A 22,049-nucleotide genomic window follows, 5' to 3' on the forward strand; every position below is an offset into this window, starting at 1 on the left:
AGAGAAAACCGGCTATATACCAAATAGGAATACCAAATATAGAGACTGACGCAATAAACACAGAATTTACATCAAGAGTCCTTACCCTTTCAGAGAGGTACAACCTTAGTCACATTCACTACAACTACTGTGCACTTAACCTTTTGGGTCTCGTTCTTTTTCCTTCCTTGCTAAAAGAAGGATTAAGACTAGAGAATTTTTAGAGTCTCTTCCACTCTGTGGATTCCACAATCCTGTTTTTGTTCAAAATATTTAAAAACTTTCTTGTGATTAAGTAGAACACACAGTACACACTTCTGAACTACCCTAAAAGGGGACCTTCCTTCATTTGTTGAGGATGTATTTAATATTTGTATTCTAGTCACTTATTGTAAAACTCAAAAATAAGAATGACCCAGGTGGTATCTTAGGATATGACTGTGAAGCAATGAGAGCCTTTTAAAGAGGAACATAAAACCCACATGTCCATCAACTGATTAATGAATAGAGAAAATGTGCTCTGTCCATACAATGGAATGTTATTCGGCCATAAAAATGATGTATTGGAACAGGCTAGACATGAGTGAGCCTTGAAAACATTATGCTAAGTGAATGAAGCTGGTCACAAAATATTCCATTTATGTGAAATGTGAGGAACAGGCATATTGATAGAAATAGAAATTAGATTAGTGGTTGCCAAAGGCTGAGGGGGTGCTGGGGAGAAATGACTAATTAATGTGAGTGGGGTTTCATTTTGACGTGAAAATATTCTGAAACTAGATTTTGGTGATGACTGCACAGCTCTGAATATATTAAAAACTACTGAATTGTATCCTTTAAAAGCATAAATTATGTGGTATGTGAATTATATTTCAGTAAGTTATTTTAAAAAGGAATATAAAAAGGCTTATACAACAAAATGAGATAGACTATATGATCTTCAGCCATATGGAGAAGCTGTACACTGTTCAAATAACTATGCTGCCAGTTTTAAAATTATGCTCACATAAAATTCATATCACGCACAAATTACTTTATCATCATATCCCTACGATGCCTGGTATTCTCTGGGGTATGCTGCTCATACGACTGTTTTGGGAGCTTGGATAAATTTAATAAACTTTCACAGACTATCTGAGAGGCCAGCTCTATGACTTGGGCATAAGTGGAGGAGAAGGAAAAATGTATTACTCTCCAAAGGCAGACCTGGGGTTCAGCTCCATCTTGCTTTTGTAAATTCAGATTATTTTCCTATTGCCTAAATTTTATTTAATGCTTAAGAATGTTAGCAACACCTGAAACTAATATAAGATTGTACGTCAACTGTAACTGATAATTTTTTTTAAATTAAAAATAAGAACAAGTTAACAAGACTTTGAAAAGTGATCAAATTTATAACAAATAAAACTAATGCAGCGCCAGCAGGGTAGCTCACTTGGTTACAAGCATCATCCCTGATACGCCAAGGTTGTGAGTTTGATCCCCGGTCAGGGCACATATAAGAATCAACCAATGAATGCATAAATAAGTGGGACAACAAATCAATGTTTCTCTCTCTCTCTCTCTCTCAAATCAATAAAGTTTAAAAAATTAAAGAGAAAAAACAAACAAACAAATGCAAGGATTTGTACTGAGTTTCTACCACTGAGAATATATGTCATCTTAATGATTTTCTGAGGGTCTACCACCATAATACTCACCTGTATAGTGCAGGTGCAGTGGATGTCCTACGTACAACATATCGATCTGAGGTGGATGTTTCACTTTTATTAAGCGAGTGTGAGTTTCCAAAGAAGGTATTATGCAGAAACTTGAACTTGAGCTTTTTTTACAATCTTTATTGGTTCTACAAACTTGGGTGGCTTCAACTGCTTTCCGGGCAGGTAGGCAGGTATGCTATGAATAAAATATTAATTAGTCACTACCAAAAATGATTTATTAAAAGAAAATCACCAAGTTACATTCTTTCAATATCTTTAATGTCACCTAGCATATTAAGAAAGAATTTCATGTAAAAGAAATGACATTTATGTACACTTACAATAAATTAGATTCAAGTATACTACTTTGTCCAAATAAGATATTACCACTATAAATTTTTAAAGATTCTCAGATGAAATGTGACATGGGAAATGTAGATTTTAATAAAATGATACAAAGCAAAAGGGAGAAGTTTTCATAGATTCCATTTTAGCTCTATCTGCTTATTATATAATAACTGTATTAGACAAGCAAGAAAGCTTCAGGGACAACTTACCAAACGCTTATTAAAATTATTTCTGTAGGAAAAGCACACATCTGTGAGGCTTTGGTTGTTACAGCATTCAATCGAACCATCTAGCCGTTTGTATGCTAAAGAAAAATAGTTTATTAGAATCTGTTATATAGAATTATATTTGTAATAAAAATTTTGCATTCAAGACAAAAACAGTAAGGAAAATGCATATGAATTCAGAAACAACTGGATAATTTAGAGCTCAGCTTGATGGCTACTCACTGTAGAGTTTGATTTTACATTACAAAAAGATATACGTCCAAATTGAAATCAAGCAGCACTTACCCTAGGTTAGCTGTCTTCATATAAACTTACCCACTCATAAAGCTGGAGCTCCAGAGTCTCAGTGGGCTTTAAAATACCTCCAGCTGGTCAAGCACAAATATTTAATGAGCCACTATTAGCTGTCCTAATGCCACTGATCCGATATCACTACTGAGCTCCTGCATGGTGGTATTAGCAGAGTGGGCCAAAGGATGCCTGAGAGACTCTCATCCCTAAGGAAATCACTATTACATCAATACCTATCTCATCTCCAGGCTTACCTTAGGGCTTTCCTCCTGGAACCAGGGCAGCCAATTTGACCGCACAGATGTGTACACATTTTCCTGCACACCAATAATCCAGTTACCATTTTTGAAAGATAACAGAAACAACTGTTTATTCCCACTATTAATTTATTGTTTTAAAGTTCTTTGGCAGCCTGGCCGGGCGTGGCTCAGAGGTTGAGCGTCGACCCAGGATCCAGGCGATCAGGGTTCGATTCCTGGTCAGGGCACATGCCCGGGTTGCGGGCTCGATCAATGACTCTCTCATCATTGATGTTTCTCTCTCTCTCTCCCTCTCCTTTCCTCTCTCTGAAATCAATAAAGATATATTTTTAAAAAATACTTTATAAAGTTCTTTGGCAGACTGCTTCACTGGTATCTGGGGCAGAATAAGGAAGCTAAATCACTGATGCAGGTAGCACAAGAAAAGATTTCCATGTATTTATTTTGGAAGGTTTCCTGCATTCAGCACATCACACTTGGAAAGCATAAATTGATGTATGGCAAGGACCAACTAAATTTAGAATCTTATATTCACACTGACATACTCAGATGGGCATGAACAAAGTCACTACAGCACTACAAAAAAAGTACGTTTTCCAGTCCCCCCCCCCCCTCAAAAAAGCTTTTCTATTACAAGAGTGTCTGCAGGAACACTGCCATGAAAATGTTAGTTGATATGCAATGTGATTTTATAAGGACTCCGGTATTTCAGCCAAAGACTTTTGCTTGTTTTTAAATAGTTTTTTTTTTTTCTAAACTAGGTTATTTGTCCGACCAGGCGTGGCTCAGCGGTTGAGCATCGACCTAGGATGCAGGCCATCGGGGTTCGATTCCTGGTCAGGGCACATGCCCGGGTTGCGGGCTGGTAGCTGATCAATGACTCTCATCATTGATGTTTCTCTCTCTCTCCCTCTCCTTTCCTCTCTCTGAAATCAATAAAGATATATTTAAAAAATAAATAAATAAATAAACTAGGTTATTTAAGGAAGATATCTCGTACTGGCTACACTAGATCTTCCCTAGCCACTATTCTTTCTCCTTGGCCAACACAAAGTGAAGAACAGAACAGGTGAAGCACACTAACCAATGCATCATTTTCTCTGCAATGGTTGGCTGTATGGGTAGTTTTGTTTCCTTATTATAACTGAATAGATATTTAAACTTGGGGTGACAAATCATATTTAGAATATGAAAGCAAACTGTGAGTATCAAATGGCACTGACAAACCTGTGCCTCAGCCCAACAGTAAAGAACAAGGCAGAAAGCTGTTTAGAATTAAAAAAAAAAAAAAAAAAAAAAAAATCAATCCAGGCTCAAACCGTCAGTATAGTTGCCAAGTCCCACCAATATTTACCTCGTCATCATTTTTCTCTCTATCTGTTCCCACTTGAGTGCAGACTCTAATTCCTCCTCACCTTACTCATTTGAATAAAGGAATCATTAGGACTTTAAATAGATGGATAGTGTGTGGGGAACTGTAATGAATTAGAAAACATATATCCTATTCTAAGGGATTTAACAGCCAGGCCACTCAACTTGGGGCCCAGATTTGACAGTTTGTCCATTTTATTCCAAGAGGAATCAGAAATCTGGATCTTCATCTGTACCTTCTTGAATTTTAAATATTAGCAGCCACTTAAAATTTTAAAATGTACAATGCAAGCCAAACCAAATACATTTGCAGAGGCTGGAAGTGGCTTCTAGGCTACCACTAATTTTCAACCTCTGGATAATGGCTTCTTCCTATGTGATTATTCCAACCGAAACATGAATCCATGGCTGTGGCTGTCCTGACAAGATTAAGTATCTCTGACATGCAGAATTTTCCAATAAAAAGTTAAGTATTTTGTTATCATGTGAGAAGTAAACTTGACATTTCTATTTATCAATTTTTAAAAAGTTGTGGGTCTAAAAAATATTTTATTTTAGAATTTTTTCTACTGGGTCATATTAAAGAACTAGTTGCTGAATGTCACAGAAAATTTTCTCCTTAAGGTACTTCTATTAACCATGAGAGGCCAATCCAATTCTGCTTTGGAAGGAGCATTCGAGATTGCAACGGAAGGTCCCAGAGGCATTCATAGGTTCAATTTAACTTGAGTTGAAGACTAGAATTGTCCCTTAAATCTCCCCAGTCTAAGAGACAATTAGGGAAATTTAAGACCAGATCCGTTTCATAATTCCACTATAGGGAAAACCTTCAAATTCTGAATGTACCCTAAGATGGGCCCTCAGTTGTCATAGAAATCACCTAGTTTTCAAAGAATAGTCTAGAACGGAGGCAATTTACGAATAAGGCTGGAAAGAGACTTTTCCAATCTATAGGTCATAGTTCCTACTACTTTCATTATTTTTAAAAAATATGTCTTTATTGATTTCAGAGAGAGGTAGGGAGAGGGAGAGAGAGAGAAACATCAGTGATGAAAGTCATTGATCAGCTGCCTCCTGCACGTCCTCGACTGGGGATCGAGCCTGCAACCCTGGCATGTGCCCTGACCAGGAATCGAACCACGATCTCCTGGATCCTAGGTCGATGCTCAACCGCTGGGCTCCTACTACTTTCTATATCACTAAAATGAACTAAACAATTTTCTTACCCTAGCTCATTAAACACATAAATGCAGTTAGAGCTCCACCACAGGGAGAGGCAAGCCTATTTATTCGTAGTTCTACAGTAGATTTTATGCCAGCATCACCTAGTAGTTTAAAAATTAAAAACACACATACATTCTCTTTTCAATTCAGGATAGCAAAGAAATCTTAGATTATTACTTGATGTTCAAAATAGGAAAACAGACACTTTTCTCCCAAACATTACAGAAGATATGGGCCTAAAAACAATCTGGGTACTCAAAACATGTGGAAAAGATCCCTGTAGTTTTCCTTTTATTATCTTAAACAGGGTTGGGAAGGGTCTTTTCTCACTTTAGTTAACGATATGTAAGACAGAATAATACTCCTGTTGCCAGGCAGTTATGGGCATACACCCTCACCTCTTCTGAACAGGAATACAGGCTATTCAAGGGGACTGCCTGGGTCTGGGCTCACAGCTTCATTTTAGGGAGCAGTTGCCTTCAGTAGTTAATATTCTCTTAAAATGTAGTTCAAATGCTGGACTTGCTAACTGTAGTCTTTTTTACTCAAGATAATGCTTTCAGAGAAGAAAAAAGGAATTTTGCTTTGTGTATATATGATATGAAGAAAGTCCCCTCAAACTAAAGAGAGGAAAATAGTTCCCCCAAAGAGCCACACTAGTTCTTGCCTGTAACTTTTAGTTCCAAATCACTAAGTGGCACATGAACACCCAGCAATCTTTTCTTGTTGTTAATCCTCACTGGAGGATACTTTTTTTCATTGATTTTTTTAGACAGTAAAAGGTAGGGGGAGAGACAGAGAGAAACTTTGACGTGAGAGAGACACATCAATTGGTTGCCACCAGCACGCACCCCGACTGGGACCAGGGACCAAGCCTGCAACCCAGGTACATGCCCTTGACTGGAATCAAACCCAGGACCCTTCAGTCCAAGAGCCAAAGCTCTAACCACTGAGCAAAACCGCCTAGGGCCACCCAGCAATCTTAAAGCAAAGGCTTGAATGTGAAAGGGGGAAAAGTTTTTGTTTTCTATTCCAAATGGATATAGACCAGAGATCTATCACAGGTGCAAAGAGCTCCAAGCCCCCCCCCCCCCAATGTCCTTTTTCAGGCTTCCTGGAAAGGTGGTTCAGTCTCCAAGGAGTATATGAATAAGCTCCTTAGGCTTGCCGCATGCACCAAGGGCAGAGGTAGAATGAAAGCAGATTCATGTTTAAAAATCAAAAAGGGAAGGATTAACAGAAAGAAAAAAGAAAGGTCTCAACAATTTAATAGTCACTTCAGCCCTGGTTGGTGTTGCTCAGTGGTAGAGCATGGGCCTGGGCACCGGAGGGTTACGGGTTCCCTTTCCAGTTAAGGGCATGCTGGGTTGCAGGGGAATGGGTTGCAGGTTTGTTCCCCAGCCCTGGTGGGGGTATGTGCAAGAGGGAACCAACAGACGTGTCTCACTCACATCAATGTTTCTCTCTATCTCCCCATCCTTCCTTTCCACTCTCTAAAAATCAATGAAAAAAATATCCTCGAGTGAGTATTAACAAAAAACAAACAAACAAAAAAACAGTCATTTCAGGTAGATTAACTACATTTTTCTTATTTGCCAGAAATCTTAATATTTTGAGAAGATGTAGTCTACTTAATATCTTAATTAATAATCTTAGGGAATATCTTTATAATTTTAATAATATACCAGGGAGAGTTGGGATATGAAACAATGGGTCAGAAGTGATTGGCTGGGATAGCTTATGACCACTCACAGAGTCACATCTTTCCAAGGTGGCTTTATTATTTTGAAGTGGTATACATTCCTAGAATTTTAATTATGTGTACTGAATTCCATTCAAATTGAACATGAATTACTTCTGGAATATTGGCCATTTTGTATTAGCATATTTGGCTCTATCATTCTCCTCCAGTCATAATGAAAGATAACATAGGTACCTAGATACATGTAAAATACTATCAATTCATAGCTTTCTTAAATGTCCAAGGCCCAGGTGCTCAAGTCGGCCATTAACATTAATCTAGTATATACTTCAAATTACATTTACAGTCATTAAGATTCCTGTAAACTGGCTAAGTATATATACTCAATTTAAAAATGGTTAAATAGAGGTACAGGTTTATCAGATATAATCACAATGTAAAATCAACACGTATTGAGTAATGAAGTCACTCACTCCTAAGGAGATGAAATCGATATTGAAGAAGAGAACTCTGATCACTGTGTCATTATGGCTCTTGTAATTCAATACAGAGTACACCAAATTTACAGAAACTGGAGAAAAATGATAAAGTACTTAAGAAGTAAGAAATAATGGATTATTTCTCTTAGAGAAGAACACATTGTGGGTTACATACCAACCTTCTGTCAACTGAAAAGTTTTGGAAGATGGTAAGTGGCCCTTGAGAATAGGAAAAATTGACAAATATTTCAATCTTAAAGAATCAGGTTAGCTTACCGAATAAACATTACCAGGAGGGAAACAAGCAGACACTATTTCCCTCCTGATAGGATGCAACCGGAAGTAATGAGTGCTACCTAGGAGTATTTTTGCCCCCACTCCCACCTGCCATGGATCCTGAATATAATCAAGCCTCTAGAGGAAATCTGAGGGATATCTGAACATATTAATGACATCATGAGGATAAGATATAACCAGACAAATCCAGAATATGGGAAATCCAACAAAACAAATGACTTAGCTTTCTTCAATGATTATATATATATATGTATAAAGCCAGGAAGAATTGTTACAAGTTAAAAGAGACTTAAAGGCATATCATCCAACTAAAACAAACCAACTATAAATAAATGGCTAGGGGGAAAAACATAAAACAACAGGGAAAGCCAACTAGATGTTAGGAATTATTGTTAATTTTGTTAGGGGTGATAACAGTACTGTGGTCATGTTAAAAAGTCATCATCTGTTAAAGACATTCTGAAACTTATGGATGAAATGGTAGGATGCCTGGGATGTACAGTACTTTAAATACTACCCCCAAAAGTGAGGCAACTGAAGGTAGTATTTAAAGTACCCAATTGCCTGAAGCTGAAAGAAGGATGCATAAGTTCACTTATACTACTCTCTTGATTTTTATGTATGTTTGAAAAATTTTTACAATATAAAGTTCTTAAAAATGGGTTATACATGCAAAATTAAACTTTCAAAATAAGTTCTTACTTCTTTGCCATTGTTGCACACAGCAGTTTAGTCAAGTTATTCTTGATTATTAATCACATTTCCTAACCCCAGTAAATGTGGACAAGTATTCAGGGCATTTCTTGACTTAAAGATATAGTCTGTGAGCATAATTTGTATTTCCCAACACTTTCAATAATTTGGGACCCCATAATTTTATATAAAGAGTTCGAGGCCGATTTATCAGAGCTGAAAGAACTCAAAATAAATTTGGCAGCTTCTGAGAATAAACTTGCTTCACCCTGCCACCTGCTATACAGAACAACAGATCTGACTTCAGGGGATATTTTCGGAAGCCAAGATTACTTCCTTTGGATGCCTGCCACATAACTCAACCCCAAATAGCTTTGGACAAGCCATCGTCCATACAGCAAAGGGATATTTAATTACTGGAATTTAGTTAATTGGTTATGGCTGAGCTTGAATGCTGACTTAACCCAAGTTTTTTTTCTTTAAAGTTTATTTAGAGAGTATCATAGTGTAAACAAACCGATGGCAAAGAACATACATTTAGCTATCTTAAGGGAGCCTAAATCTATGGTTGCTTATTTCCAAGGGTGATAGTAAAAATGTTTAATAACCAGGATGGCATGAATTATAAGGATGCTAGTGTTGATGGTAGCATGGCCTATTTTTTCTCTGACTCAGTCTTGCCTATTTCCTTCTTTGGTTTCTAGATCAAGTTAATCCCACTGTTCGTAAAGATGATGGTTAACCTCTGTGAAGGAAGACGATGTACAGTGAGCCTCTAAAAGGACTACCTAGCTGCAGAACGGAAACTGCTTCCAATTAGGGCACTGTAGTGGGGTTGCAAGGTTGCCCTGGTCCCCAATACCAGGACCTGGAAAATCTTCTCTAGTCCTCTTGCAGACATAACCATAATCTTTCTACAAGTTAATAGAATAGTCAGAACAAGCCTTGTGGAATTTTCCATGCCTACATTTTCCATGGGAGACATCAAATCTTAAACATGGACTTCAATATGGATTTTATTTTTTATAAACTTTTAAAAAAATCCTCACCCAAGGATATTTTTTCTGTTGCTTTTCAGAGAGCAGAGAGAGAGAGAAACATCAATGTGAGTTGATTGGGTCCCACATGCACCCCAACTGGGGCCCGGGATCAAGCCTGCAACTCAGGTAAGTGCCCTTGACCAGAATTGAACCCTGGGGCCTTCAGTCTGAGGGCTGATGCTCTAACCACTGAGCCAAACTCTAGGGCTCTTAAACATGGATTTTAAATCTTAAAAATTTTGTCCAGCCAGCATGGCTCAGCAGTTGAGTATTGATCTAGGATCCAGGAAATCCCGGTTCAATTCCTGATCAGGGCACATGCCTGGGTTTCGGGCTCGATCCCCAGAAGGGGACCTGTAGGAGGCAGCTGATCAATGACTCTCATCATTGATGTTTCTATCTCTCTCCCTTTCCCTTCTTCTCTCTGAAATCAATAAAAAAATATAAAAAAAATCTTAAGAATCTTTACATGGATCTTGACTTCATATTAGCCTAATTAATGAAATCTTTCACCCATGAGAAACAAATAGAAGTATCCCTTGAACACTATCTGACAAATATGAATGCACACATAAGATTATGGCGTCAGCATTATCTTACTCAGGTCCATGTCAAAAGTACCATTGCTTTCCTCATGGCAAGCCTCTCGTGATGAGAGAAGTATTAACAGAAACAAAACCCAGGAGTGGCCATGAAGGTATCTTCCAGAGTTAATGAGGTTTTTGTTTTTAAATCTGCTCCAAGCTACAGACCAACCACATTATTAATAAGTCGATGTGACCTACAGATCAGAGGAACATCAATACTGCCGCATGGCCACCTGTCCAGCCTCATGAGCAGTTCAAAAACTATGCTTTCGATGATGCTTTCACCAGTATCATTCAGGAGCCAAAAATAGTCCGGCAATTTGATTTTCCTCAACTCTATTTTAGTCTCAAAGAAAACCATTTAAGGTTTCATCAAGAGAAGGTTAAAGAGGATGATAGATTGCCACTGAAAATAGTTACATGTTTAAAGAAACTTAAGAATCTGTAGAGCGTGTTGGCTTAAAAAACACACAAAGATACCACAAGTTTAGTACATTCACCTATCTGAATAACCGCCACTTGAAACTCAGCATCTGCATGATTTAGCTTCTTCACACTGGGCCCAGGAGGCCAGGCAGGATAGGCGACTTGCGCCTGCCTTTTTATAATTCATCTTTTGCCTGTTGCAGAACAAAGTGATACAACAATTCTAGGTCTCTGCCTCCACTGTGCTCACTGACTTTTTTCCTCTGTGGAAAAGTAACTGTGGGATAGCCTCGTACTGAGAGTACTTGCTGCAAATACAGGGGTGGGTAAAAGTAAGTCTACAGTTGTTCATATGGAAAATAATACAATAATTAACAAATAATAATAGAAGAATAAACTGTGTTTTGCATACTCACAACTATAAACCTACGCTTGCCCACCTCTGTATTCCGCCCAGCAGTATAGTCCACTTCAGCGATCTTGACCTCTGCCAAACTAGGGAACTTCTTTTTAGAATTCTTCCGAAGTAGGAACCAGATCCTTACAATGACTACACCACGGAACATAAAACTGGATGAAAGTTATTCCTTCTCCAATGGTGCTAGCACCCAGGCCTCTGAGGGCTGGACAGTCTCTGGGACACCCCTGTCCATACTCTGGAGTTGTGATTCCAGATACTCTCTCTGTGGTCCAGATACTGCTTTCCCTTGTACTGGTCAATCTTTATACCATCTCAGAATCAGAGAGGAGTAGGAAAGTCACGAACCTGGTTTTTTGAATAGAATTCATAGTGCTGCATACAGTTAACCTTGCCAATCTTGATAGTTTCAGAATGTTTAAGGCACAGAGCCAGCTGCTCCTAGGTCAGAGCTAGAGCTTTGCAGTGACCACACCATGGAGCGAAGAACTTGATAAAGTGGTCACCCTGTGTGATGGGCAGCTGAAAGTTGCTCACATCACACGTCATAAAGCCCCTGCTTGAGCTCAGAGGCTCTAGGTGGTTCTACTTCTGGCTCTGGTGTGGGGGCCTCCTCACTCAGCATCTGCAGCATACAGTTTTGCAGTGTCTGGAAGTGGCGGGGGCCTTGGTACTTCACAGATTCTTGGCCAGGCTTGAAAAACTTCAAGGTGGAGTATCTTCACACCCCCCTGGGCAGAGCACACCTCTGAGCTGGCTGTGCAGTCCACTTTAGCCACGTGGGCTTTGGGATCTCGTGCACGAACACGTCGGCCGCGTACAGGCGCCTGGCATGCAGCTCCTGCCCGACCTCATTATAGGCCGGTCCACTGCCACCGCTGCCCCCGCCCGGCCCCCCCCGCCGCAGCCCCGCGGCAGCCCCCGCCCGCCCCCCCCCGCCCCCCCCCCCCGCTGCCGCCGCCGCCCCGCAGCAGCCCCCGCCCCCCCCCCCCCGCCGCCCCGCAGCAGCCCCCGCCCGCCCCCCCCCCCGCCGCATCCCCCGCCAGGCCCGGCTCCTAGGCCCTGGTGCCCCAGCACCCGCCGCTGCCATGGCCAAGCAGCAGCAGCAGACGCGGCAGGGTGGCCAGGTCCAGCGGCCTGGGCAGCGTTAGGAGGAGGTGGCCGGGGCACGCCGACATTGGGCGGGGCTGGCGCGCTCTCAACAAGGCGGGGCTGGCGCGCTCTCGCAGCGGCCGCCAGTCTCAGTGGCAGCTGCCCGCCGCCATGCAGAGAGCACACGTTTTTGGTTTTTTTAATGCAGAAATAATTAGATTCTAGAGTCCTAAAACTCAAATATTATGCTATGAAATTAGAGGTTCAATAACAATAAATAATAAAGGAGACATATCTATATTAGTACCCGATTCACCAAGAATGTTTACTAGTTTGGGCCTATTATTGCTTTTCTGACTTGTTTTAAAGAAATTAGAACAAAATGAATCTATAGACATAATCTAAGATTGGTGAATGGCAAGTACTGCTGCCTGAAGCATTATATTATGCAGAGGGAAATATACACACCTCTAACAGGGAAGCTTAACTGCTGTAAAGTTGATGCACTTATGCAGTAACCAATTTGGGGTTCATAGGCGATGGTATCTAGACATTCATTCCAATCTTGTACATTAGTAACGGGACAATCTTGTAGGTGGGTAACAAGGTCTCCCACAAAAAGACCTCTGGGTCCAACTGCAGGTGAATCCTTGGGAAGAGGGCAAAAACAAATCAGATAATGTGCGAAAACAAGCTATGATTAATCTGAGCAAATAATCGTTAAAGACACTGAATTAAATAGATTATTTTGAATATACATAAAATAATTCAGCTTTGAATCCAAGATGTAGAATCCTACAAAATTAAAACAAAACCCAACAATTGTAGGTATTTTTCCTAACTCACCAAGATTTTGGATTTTTTGCAACTGAAAAAACAAAAACCCACTTGCCATCTGTAAGATTAAAAGTTTTTTGTACACTGCTAATTAAACTTTTTTGTTAAAGTAGTCATCAGCACGCCTTCATTTTCCTATATCCTCAGTGAATAAAATTGTAAGAAAAGTCCTTATCTAGACACAATCCCAAATAAGCAGAGCATACTGTCAGCGCAACGAATATGTGAGCCAGTTGCTCAGGAAGGTAATTTTCCTCTTTCCCAAGTCTGAATAGAAGACTTGATGCTATATCTCAGTAGCAGTTACTAAGGGGGTGAAATACAGAGTTGAAGACCTAAGCAAGCTCCCAGGACATGTTCTGGCTAGCCAGCTAGCCTAGGTTTCAAATGTCAAAAGACATTTGACTTAAAAGCAGAGTTATAAAAATAAACAGTAAAGGTAAATAACATATTTTATCAACAAATTACAGGGAGAAAAATCTTTATACTATCTTTGTAACTCAGAACAGAAATAATTTTTGGTATTTGTAAAAAGACAATGTGTTTCACAAAACTACTTGTTTGATTTGAAAGGATTGCCAATAATTTCTTCAGGAGAAACGGAGCATTCTATGAGGAGAACTTGTATAAAAGTTCCTGACATAAAACGTTAAGTGATACCTCACAAAATTTGGTGGAAAAACTGCCCAAGTAATTCACTACTTACCTCAGCAACTTCAGTGATAAGCACCCCAACTCCAGTGTAGTAAAAGGGCAAGAGAATCACAGGGAGGAGGACAAGGGCTAAAATACCCAGGAGCGCAAGGACGAAATTATGCCAGATGCCTGAAAAGGGAAAAAAGAAATAAGCTGGACCAGGGGCAGGAGCGACATAGGTATTTGGACCTCATAACTCCTGGGCATTCTGATAAATTAGTAACCAGAAGCTGTGAGGCATAGATCTACTTATTAGTATAGCAGACAGATGTTCAGTTAGACACCTCTTCCATTTCACATATTAAAATTTAAAAAAAGTATGTTAATACCACATTAGGAAGACTGCATGCTAATATGATTTAATACCAATAAAATCTATATTCTATTATATATACCTGATATATATACATATATGTATAACAAATAGAATGAATATCTTCTACTTACTATTGCCTCTTTTCAGAAAATGTATACATTATTAATGTAAACATACCTGTGATCTTCGAAAGGAATGTCAGAACTATTCAAATAAAAGCTAAAATGGAATAAACATTCTTGCTGAACTGGGGTATGGAAATCCAAATGGTATTGGAAAAAGACTGTTTTAAGAATTAAACTATTATGGAGAATATTATTAGCGGGCCAAATAGAGTATGTATCTAACATCATGTCACAGACTATAACCACCTCCACCATATATGTAACAGAGATGGTTAGATGAACCCAGTAATGTCCTGGAGCCTGCTCCTACCAGCTTGCCACAGCCAACTGTGTGAATCCCTTCCTAATTCCTCCTTTAAGGACTTTGGGTTGGCACCTTGAAATAGGCCATGGTGGGACCACATATTTATGATATAGAAACCAGCAAATGCTACTTATCAGAGCTCCCCACCCACTGCTTCAGAGCCAAGTGTTGAACATACACTAGCACGCTGCTATATAAGCCCTCCCTCCATACCTATATGCAGTAGTGCAGGGTCAGGGCACTACTACTGCTCTGAGCAGTGTGATTCTTAGTTGTGCAAGTCTATCCTTTACGTTACAGGATATTTAGCATTCCTGGCTCCATCCATTAAATACCATTACTACTCTCCTGTCAGACAACCAAAGAGTACCTCCCACCCCACACATTCCAAACATTCCCAGGAGAGTGATAGCATCAGTGGTTGAGAACCAACATTCTATAATGATAGAAATGTAACCTAAAGACATTTCCCAGGCTCTCAGCAAGCTGAGTGTGGTCATAGGGCTGTTTTGAAAAAGAGGATGTGAGTAGAAATGATGGGAATATCCCTGTCCTACTGGCTGGAATGTAGCTATATGAGGGAGCTAAACCTAAGTCCATAGCATAGAAGCTGCATGTTGGGGATAGTAGAGCTAACAAGACAGAAAAGGCCTGAGTCCCTCAAATCACTAGAATCATCATCAGTATTGATTTATTTACATTTGGAGAGTTTAAGCCTGTTATTTTTAGCTATTATAGCAGCCAGATACTTAGCTAATACATGTTCCCCATATACCATATTCACATTGTAAGATGTCCCCCCCCCTTTTTTTGAGTGTTGTAAGTTAAAAAGACACAAAAGGCCTGAGTCCTCCAAAACATAGAATTATCATATCAGTGCTGAGCTACTTACATTTGGAATGTTTTATAAGAGTTTAGGCCTGCTATTTTTAGCTATTACAACAGCCAGATACCTAGCTAATACATGTTTCACATACCATATTAACATTGTAAGATGTCCCCCACCTTTTTTTGAGTGTTTTAAGATGTTAAAATTCCAAAAATATCCAGAGCAAGTCTAGTCCAGGACACATGGGTAAACAGTCTTTTCTGTTCTATACACAGTTCTTTTAAAAACATCAAAGGTATCAAATTATCAGAAACCATATTTTGCTTTTTATATATTTTGGACTTTTCCCTTATGTGCACATTCATAGCTATTCAACTTCTTATCTCCATTACAGAGTAAATCATTTTTTTTAACATATTGACTTAGAAGGTTCCTTACTAATGATCACTTAGGCCGTTTTAACTTTTTCATACAATGCTTCAACAGCTTTGCTCATAGTTATCCATCTAATTAAACATGCATCTGTGAGGGTATAGAAAATTACACAGAAATGAAATTGTTGGGTCAAAAAATATGTACATTAAAATTGACCTTCACAGGGCCCGGCGTGGCTCAGCGGTTGAGCATCGACCTAGGATCCAGGTGATTGGGGTTCGATTCCCGATCAGGGCTCATGCCCGGGTTCCAGGCTTGATCCCCAGTTGGGGTGTGCAGGAGGCAGCCGATCAATGACTCTCTCATCACTGATGCTTCTATCTCTCTCTCTCCCTCTCCCTTCCTCTCTCTGAAATCAATAAAGATATATTTAAAAAAAATTGACCTTCAATGAGTTTGCATTAATTTATGTTCTCATAACTGACATGTTTCCCCACCTTCAAAACAACACTGGATGCTATCATAATTTCAGACTTTGCCGTCTGCTAGGTGAAAAATAAAATTTCTTTGTTCTAATTTCTATTTCTTAAATTATGAGTGAGCCTGTAAAATTTTCATGTCTATTAAAAAACTATTTCTATTTCTTTTGTCTGAGAACTATTCCTATCTATTCCCTGTTTACATTTTTTGACTGGATTGCTTTTTGTTTTGTTTTACTAATTTGTATATATTATTATTTGAACTGTATATATTGAGGAATTTGGTCTTTTGTAAGAGGTATTTTAATTTTTTCCTCCAGGTTATTGTTTGGCTTGGTTTATAGTACTGCTATGCAGACATTTTAAATTTTGGTGTGGTCAAATTGCTCTTTTGTATTAAGTCTTTCCCAGTTGAAGATTATAGAAGATACCTGTGCTTTCTTAGTTTCATTTAAAAAACAAAATTAAAACAAAGCAAAACAAAAACACTAATTCTTTGACCCACTGAAATTTACTCTAATGATACTAATTTTGGAATACAGCTATAACCCCACCACCCACCAAGTTGCTAGTCCCAACACAATTCCACAAAATACTCCATCCCCACTGATTAGATCTGTCACTATTACCATGTGCTATATTAGCCCCCCCCCCCAAGTCAGGATGAAACAATCCACCAGGATTACCTAGATGCTTGCACCTTCATTACCTCTCCCTCCAAACAACAGTCAGGGAGACACACAGCAGCACTGATTCCTTGATTATTTGGGCAACCTCCTCTCTTTTGACAGGGATGCAACTTGTACCAGACCACCCCACTAGATTCCCAATTTGCCCATAATGGCTAAGAAGCAACACGGATGGTTGAAAACATATTTTCTTTATTTAAACAACGTCTTGTACATTAATGTTTATAAGTACATCAAAGAAATCCATTACAACTTTTACTTTCTCTAAAGCAGGGTTTCTTACTATTGTGGCATTTTGGGGTAGATAATTCCTTATGCATTGTAGGATGTTTAGCAGCATCCTTGGCTTCTACTCCCTGGATGCCAGTAGCATCCTCCCTATTTTCTAGCTATGGTATTTATATAGGCAAGTCTTTTTCTTTCTTTAAAACAGGTGTTTCACTTTTGCCTTTTCTAATACAATTACAGAAGGTGTACATATCAAGTGTTAAAAAAAGTCATTATATAAACAATACAACTACAATTGAGCATCACTTTCTAACTGAAGAGACAAAGAAATTACACTAAGTAACACTACTTGGCAGTATTAGAGAAAAATTAAATGACTAAAATAGGTTTAAAATGACTAAAATAGGTTTAAATTGACTAAAATAGGTTTAAATTGACTAATATTATTAATCACATCTAATATTCAATATTACACATACATCATTCAATGCAGCTAAAATAGTTATACACAATGTGTTACTATAAAAGAATACAACCAAAATTTTAAGATAGCAAACAAAACCTATATAACCCTTTTTTAAACAGGAAAATACGTATGCATGTGACTGTTCATTTTCTTAAACAAAATCTACAGTGAGCAAAGTTATCAACCTCCAAAAAAACCACACATAGAATTATTAAACATATTCTTAAAAGCATAAACATGAACATTTGGAAAATACAGAACTTTTAAAATTTGTAAAAAGGTAAACTTGAATATGAAAAGTCCCATTTTTAGCACAGTTGTATAAAAAGTCTTTTGATGAATTATCCTGTTGGGATCAAACTTTACAAAAACATGTTTTCAAATGATATTACAGAACAAAATAAAGCATCGTAATGTAACCATATATATTTCAACCTTTTTTCACTTTTAATTTTTTACCTTTTACTTTTACTACTCTATCAAAACATGACATCTTAACAGTGTAATCTTATATATATTTTTAACCTTTTTAAAACTTTTTTTAACCTCTTTTTTCCTTTAACTAATCTGTCAAAACATGACCCTTTGATATGTAGGAATCAAAAAAGGGTCTTTTCTCCTTTTCACTGGCTATCTTTGTTCTTAGCATGGGTTAGGATATGAGATTTCAGGTTAGTTGACTGAGCAAACTTCTTATCACAACCCTCAAAGGGGCAGGCATAAGGCCTGTCACCTGTATGGATTCGCACATGTGTACGCAAATTGAAATCTAGGGAAAAGCATTTTCCGCAGCCTTCAAATGTGCACTGAAAGGGCTTCTCTCCAGAATGCACCAATTGATGCCGTTTTAATTTTGAGCTCTCAACAAAACCTTTGCCACATTCTGCACATACGTGGCCTCTAGGACCGTGGGTGTGCAGATGCTTTCTCATAGCAGCGGTATCCCGGAACATCTTTCCGCAGCCCGGCTGAAGGCAAGCTACAGTTCTTGGAATATCATCTTTGGGTTTTTTGGACTTCGTTTTAGTAAATTCTGCCAGCTGTTTGGGATCTGATAGGTCAATGCCAGGTATTCCTTCAGGAGGAAGTTTCTTTCCCGTCATGTACTCTGAATAATCAGGAGGTGAGGTCACCACAGTCTGTCCCTCAGTCTCCTGGTATCTTTCACTGACTGGGGCCCACATGGTGACGGAGAACTCACCCTCTAGGGTTTTGACCTGCACCTGCTTTTGCTCCCACTTTCGACCGCCTCCCTCAGAGCCGCTGCCTCCCTCCGCCTCCCCCGCCGCGCTGCTGCTGGCGCTTTTCTTACCGTTGCTGGGGGCGCTTTTCTTACCGTTGCTGGGGGCGCTTTTCTTACCGTTGCTGGGGGCGCTTTTCTTACCGTTGCTGGGGGCGCTTTTCTTACCATTGCTGGGGGCGCTTTTCTTATCGTTGCTGGGGGCGCTTTTCTTACCATTGCTGGGGGCGCTTTTCTTACCGTTGCTGGGGGCGCTTTTCTTATCGTTGCTGGGGGCGCTTTTCTTATCGTTGCTGGGGGCGCTTTTCTTATCGTTGCTGGGGGCGCTTTTCTTATCGTTGCTGGGGGCGCTTTTCTTATCGTTGCTGGGGGCGCTTTTCTTAACATTGCTGGGGGCGCTTTTCTTACCGCTGCTGGTGGCGCTTTTCTTACCGCTGCTGCTGGTGGCGCTTTTCTTACCGCTGCTGGTGGCGCTTTTCTTAACATTGCTGGTGGCACTTTTCTTAGTGCTGCTGGGCTTTTTGCGCTTCTTGGTCGATGACGACGAGGAGGCTGACAGGGAAGCCAGAGTCTGCTGGAAGCTGACGTCTTCTTCGACTGGGACCCCCACCTGCTGCTCCTGAAAGTTATCTTGTAGACTGTCTGACTCGCAGTAGCCCACCACTTCTTCCTGGGTCTGCACCATAATCATTTCCTGGTCGTGGTCCCCTTCATTCGAGTTAATCATGAGCGGCTGCAGCGCAATCAGAGGCGGGGTGTGGTGGCCACCGTGGACCCAATTGCCGCTGATATCTTCGTATGCAATGGTTTCCATTGCCATGGGCTCCACGGGGATAGTCTCTACCGTGACATTCTCCACAGCGACATTCTCCACAGCGACATTCTCCACAGCGATATTCTCCACCGCGATGTTCTCCACAGAGATACTCTCCAAATCGATATTGTCCACCTCGAGATTCTCCACTGCGATACTCTCCAAATCGAGACTCTCCACATTGAGATTCTCCAAATCGATACTCTCCACAGTGAGACTCTCCAAATCGATATTCTCCACAGCGATACTCTCCAAATCGATATTCTCCAAAGCGAGATTCTCCACCGCGATCCCCTCCAAAGCGATGTTTTCCACAGCGAGATTCTCCACCGCGAAAGTCTCCAAGGCGAGATTCTCCACAGCAATATTCTCTACCGCGATAGTCTCCACCGCGATATTCTCCAGAGCAATGTTCTCCAAAGGGATAGTCTCCACAGTGAAAGTCTCTAGATGGACCTGGTGCAGTTCCACAAACTCGGTAGCCACCTCCGAGTTTTCCGTGGTGATGTAAATAATGTTGTTTGAAGCCATAGCTGAGAGCTCGAAAGAGGCTTTCGCTACTAGGCAGCGCGGGAGGGCCGGAAAATCGCGAAAAGGAGGCTGAGAGAAAGAGCGCAAGCTCCAGGCGAAGGCTTGAGCTCCAGCTCCCGAGAAAGGCGCGAAGGCAGAACCGCGGGGGCGCGCGTGTGCGCGCGCAGGCAGTTGAAGCACTAGAGGCGTTAGATGCGGGGGATTCTGGGTATCCTGGCACCGAGCGCATGCGCTTCTTGACACCCTGGCACCCGGCGCATGCGTATCCACGCTCATTCCCACGCTCATACCCACGTACTTTCAAGCGCTACCCATTCCCGCCCCCTCCCCCCTCGTCCGGCGATAGATTTTTTTAATATTAATTCAGTAACCGGGTTCTTTACCGAATTTTTCTATATTTCATTTCCACTGATTTTATCCACCTCCCTCCTCAGGTGTATAACAGTATTGGGGTGGGGGAGGCTTTTCTAAAATTTATACACTTCTTTTTTCCCTCTCAATTGCACTGACCCACATTTACAGACCATGTAATAGTATCAGTGATAATTGACAGTGGGATTGCTTGTCTTGTCCTTTAATAGGAATGCTTCTAAGTGTTATATCATTAGGAAGTACCCAGCTATTTCTACTTTTACCAAAGATTTTTGTTTTTTAGCCATTAATAGATGTTGAATTTTATTCAGTATCTGTTTCAGTATCTGCTGAGATGAGGACTTTTCCCCCCTAATGGTTAAAAAAGACTACCTAATGTTGAACTATCCTTGCTTTGCTTAGATATACCATGTAACTGTAGAGTTTTCTGGTGCTTTAAACGATGTATTTGTATGATACTGGGCTTTTTTAAAAATCTTAAGTTTCCTTCTCTAAGCGATCCGGAAAGTTTATATTAAATTGGAATTAAAAAGAAAAATATTTCCCTGCAAGATTTGAAAGAATTCCACCTATGAAACTTTCAGAGGCATTCTTCCTCAACTTTCTTAATTTCTCCCATTGTAATTAGCCCACGTGTATATATTTTTCTATCTCCTCTGGGGTTTATTTAGGCTACTTATTGTTTTTTTATAATCATCCAGGATTTTGAAAATGTTTTGCAGGGATGAACAAAGAACATTTTAATAATTGTTTTAACTTTCTATCCGTTGTAATTCCCCAATCTGACTGCTAACTCTGTCTATAGAAGCTTTCTCCCACTGTTTAATCTTTTTTTCTTCAAAGAACTAACTCTTGGACTTAACAGTTGGTATTTTTCTTTTTTCCAATTTAATATTTTCTGCCTATATTCTTACAAATTACATCATTTCTTAACTGCTTTATAGTTTTTTTCTCACTTCTTCAGTTGAATGCTTAACTGATTTACTTTCACTTATTTCATAATAACTACTTAAGGCAGTGAATTTTCCTTTTAGCAAAACTTTACACATTATTTCATTACTATTTTTAAATAAGCTGCAATTCTGGTTTTGAACGAAATTGGACAATTTTATGTTTCACGAGTACTCGGAAATAAATTGTGGTACAGAGTTTGACACGTTTTTTTCTTATTAACAGCTTCGATGATCTGACTTTTTCATACCTATGTGCCATGTGTCAAAAGATATGAGTCTCTTTTATTACACCTTTTTCCTTTGTGCTGTCTCCATTTTTGTTTTGATGGTTTGTTACTTGCTACAGTAAGATTCACAGCAATTACATTTTCATTGTGGATTATACTCCATGATTATTAAGTGTTCCTCTGTCTCACTTAATGCTTTAGTTATATTTTCTATTCACATGGTATGTTCTGCTCATTGTACTTTGTCTTTTTAAAATTATGTTGGTTTTAGTTGTTTTTAATGAAGAAACTGGAATATAAGTTATTTTGCTCTACTATTTTTGACTGAGATTCTTATAAACTGAATTTATCAACCAAAAGATGAGATGCTTTCATTTGTGATGTACTTTCCATAAAACCACTAACAACACATAGATGAATAAAAAAATTTAAGT

At 39.5% G+C, this 22,049-nt stretch overlaps 2 protein-coding genes and 1 pseudogene across 3 annotated transcripts in view; all 3 read right to left on the reverse strand.

Moving 5' to 3' along the window:
- Positions 1 to 22,049, reverse strand: part of MBTPS2 (membrane bound transcription factor peptidase, site 2) — a 42,989-nt gene that overhangs the window by 2,991 nt on the left and 17,949 nt on the right. For both annotated transcript variants that reach the window (XM_087813352.1, XM_016199374.2), the window contains exons 6-9: positions 13,678 to 13,796; positions 12,603 to 12,783; positions 2,237 to 2,331; positions 1,680 to 1,875 (exon numbers count right to left, since the gene is read on the reverse strand). In XM_087813352.1, the coding sequence (XP_087669478.1) occupies positions 1,680 to 1,875; positions 2,237 to 2,331; positions 12,603 to 12,783; positions 13,678 to 13,796 (591 nt within the window). The remainder of the gene's footprint in view (positions 1 to 1,679; positions 1,876 to 2,236; positions 2,332 to 12,602; positions 12,784 to 13,677; positions 13,797 to 22,049) is intronic.
- On the reverse strand, positions 10,015 to 12,220 carry LOC107526799 (thioredoxin domain-containing protein 5 pseudogene; annotated as a pseudogene).
- On the reverse strand, positions 16,960 to 22,049 carry YY2 (YY2 transcription factor). The gene is made up of 3 exons (XM_016199375.2): positions 19,989 to 22,049; positions 19,178 to 19,571; positions 16,960 to 18,745 (listed from the first exon to the last, which is right to left on the reverse strand). Exons 1-3 carry the CDS (start codon positions 20,349 to 20,351, stop codon positions 18,102 to 18,104), a joined length of 1,401 nt encoding a protein of 466 aa, XP_016054861.2. The 5' UTR covers positions 20,352 to 22,049; the 3' UTR covers positions 16,960 to 18,101.

This window comes from Miniopterus natalensis, chromosome X (assembly GCF_054644295.1).
Source record: "Miniopterus natalensis isolate mMinNat1 chromosome X, mMinNat1.hap1, whole genome shotgun sequence".
NCBI lineage: Eukaryota > Metazoa > Chordata > Mammalia > Chiroptera > Miniopteridae > Miniopterus > Miniopterus natalensis.

Coding starts and splice junctions, on each gene's coding strand:
- YY2 (XM_016199375.2), bottom strand. CDS start 20,351: ATGAGCGTGGGAATGAGCGTGGATACGCATGCGCCGGGTGCCAGGGTG. Junction 19,572..19,988: donor AGTTTGTGGAACTGCACCAG/GTCCATCTAGAG, acceptor GTCGCTGTGGAG/AATGTCACGGTAGAGACTAT. Junction 18,746..19,177: donor GAAAAGCGCCACCAGCAGCG/GTAAGAAAAGCG, acceptor AGGCGGAGGGAG/GCAGCGGCTCTGAGGGAGGC.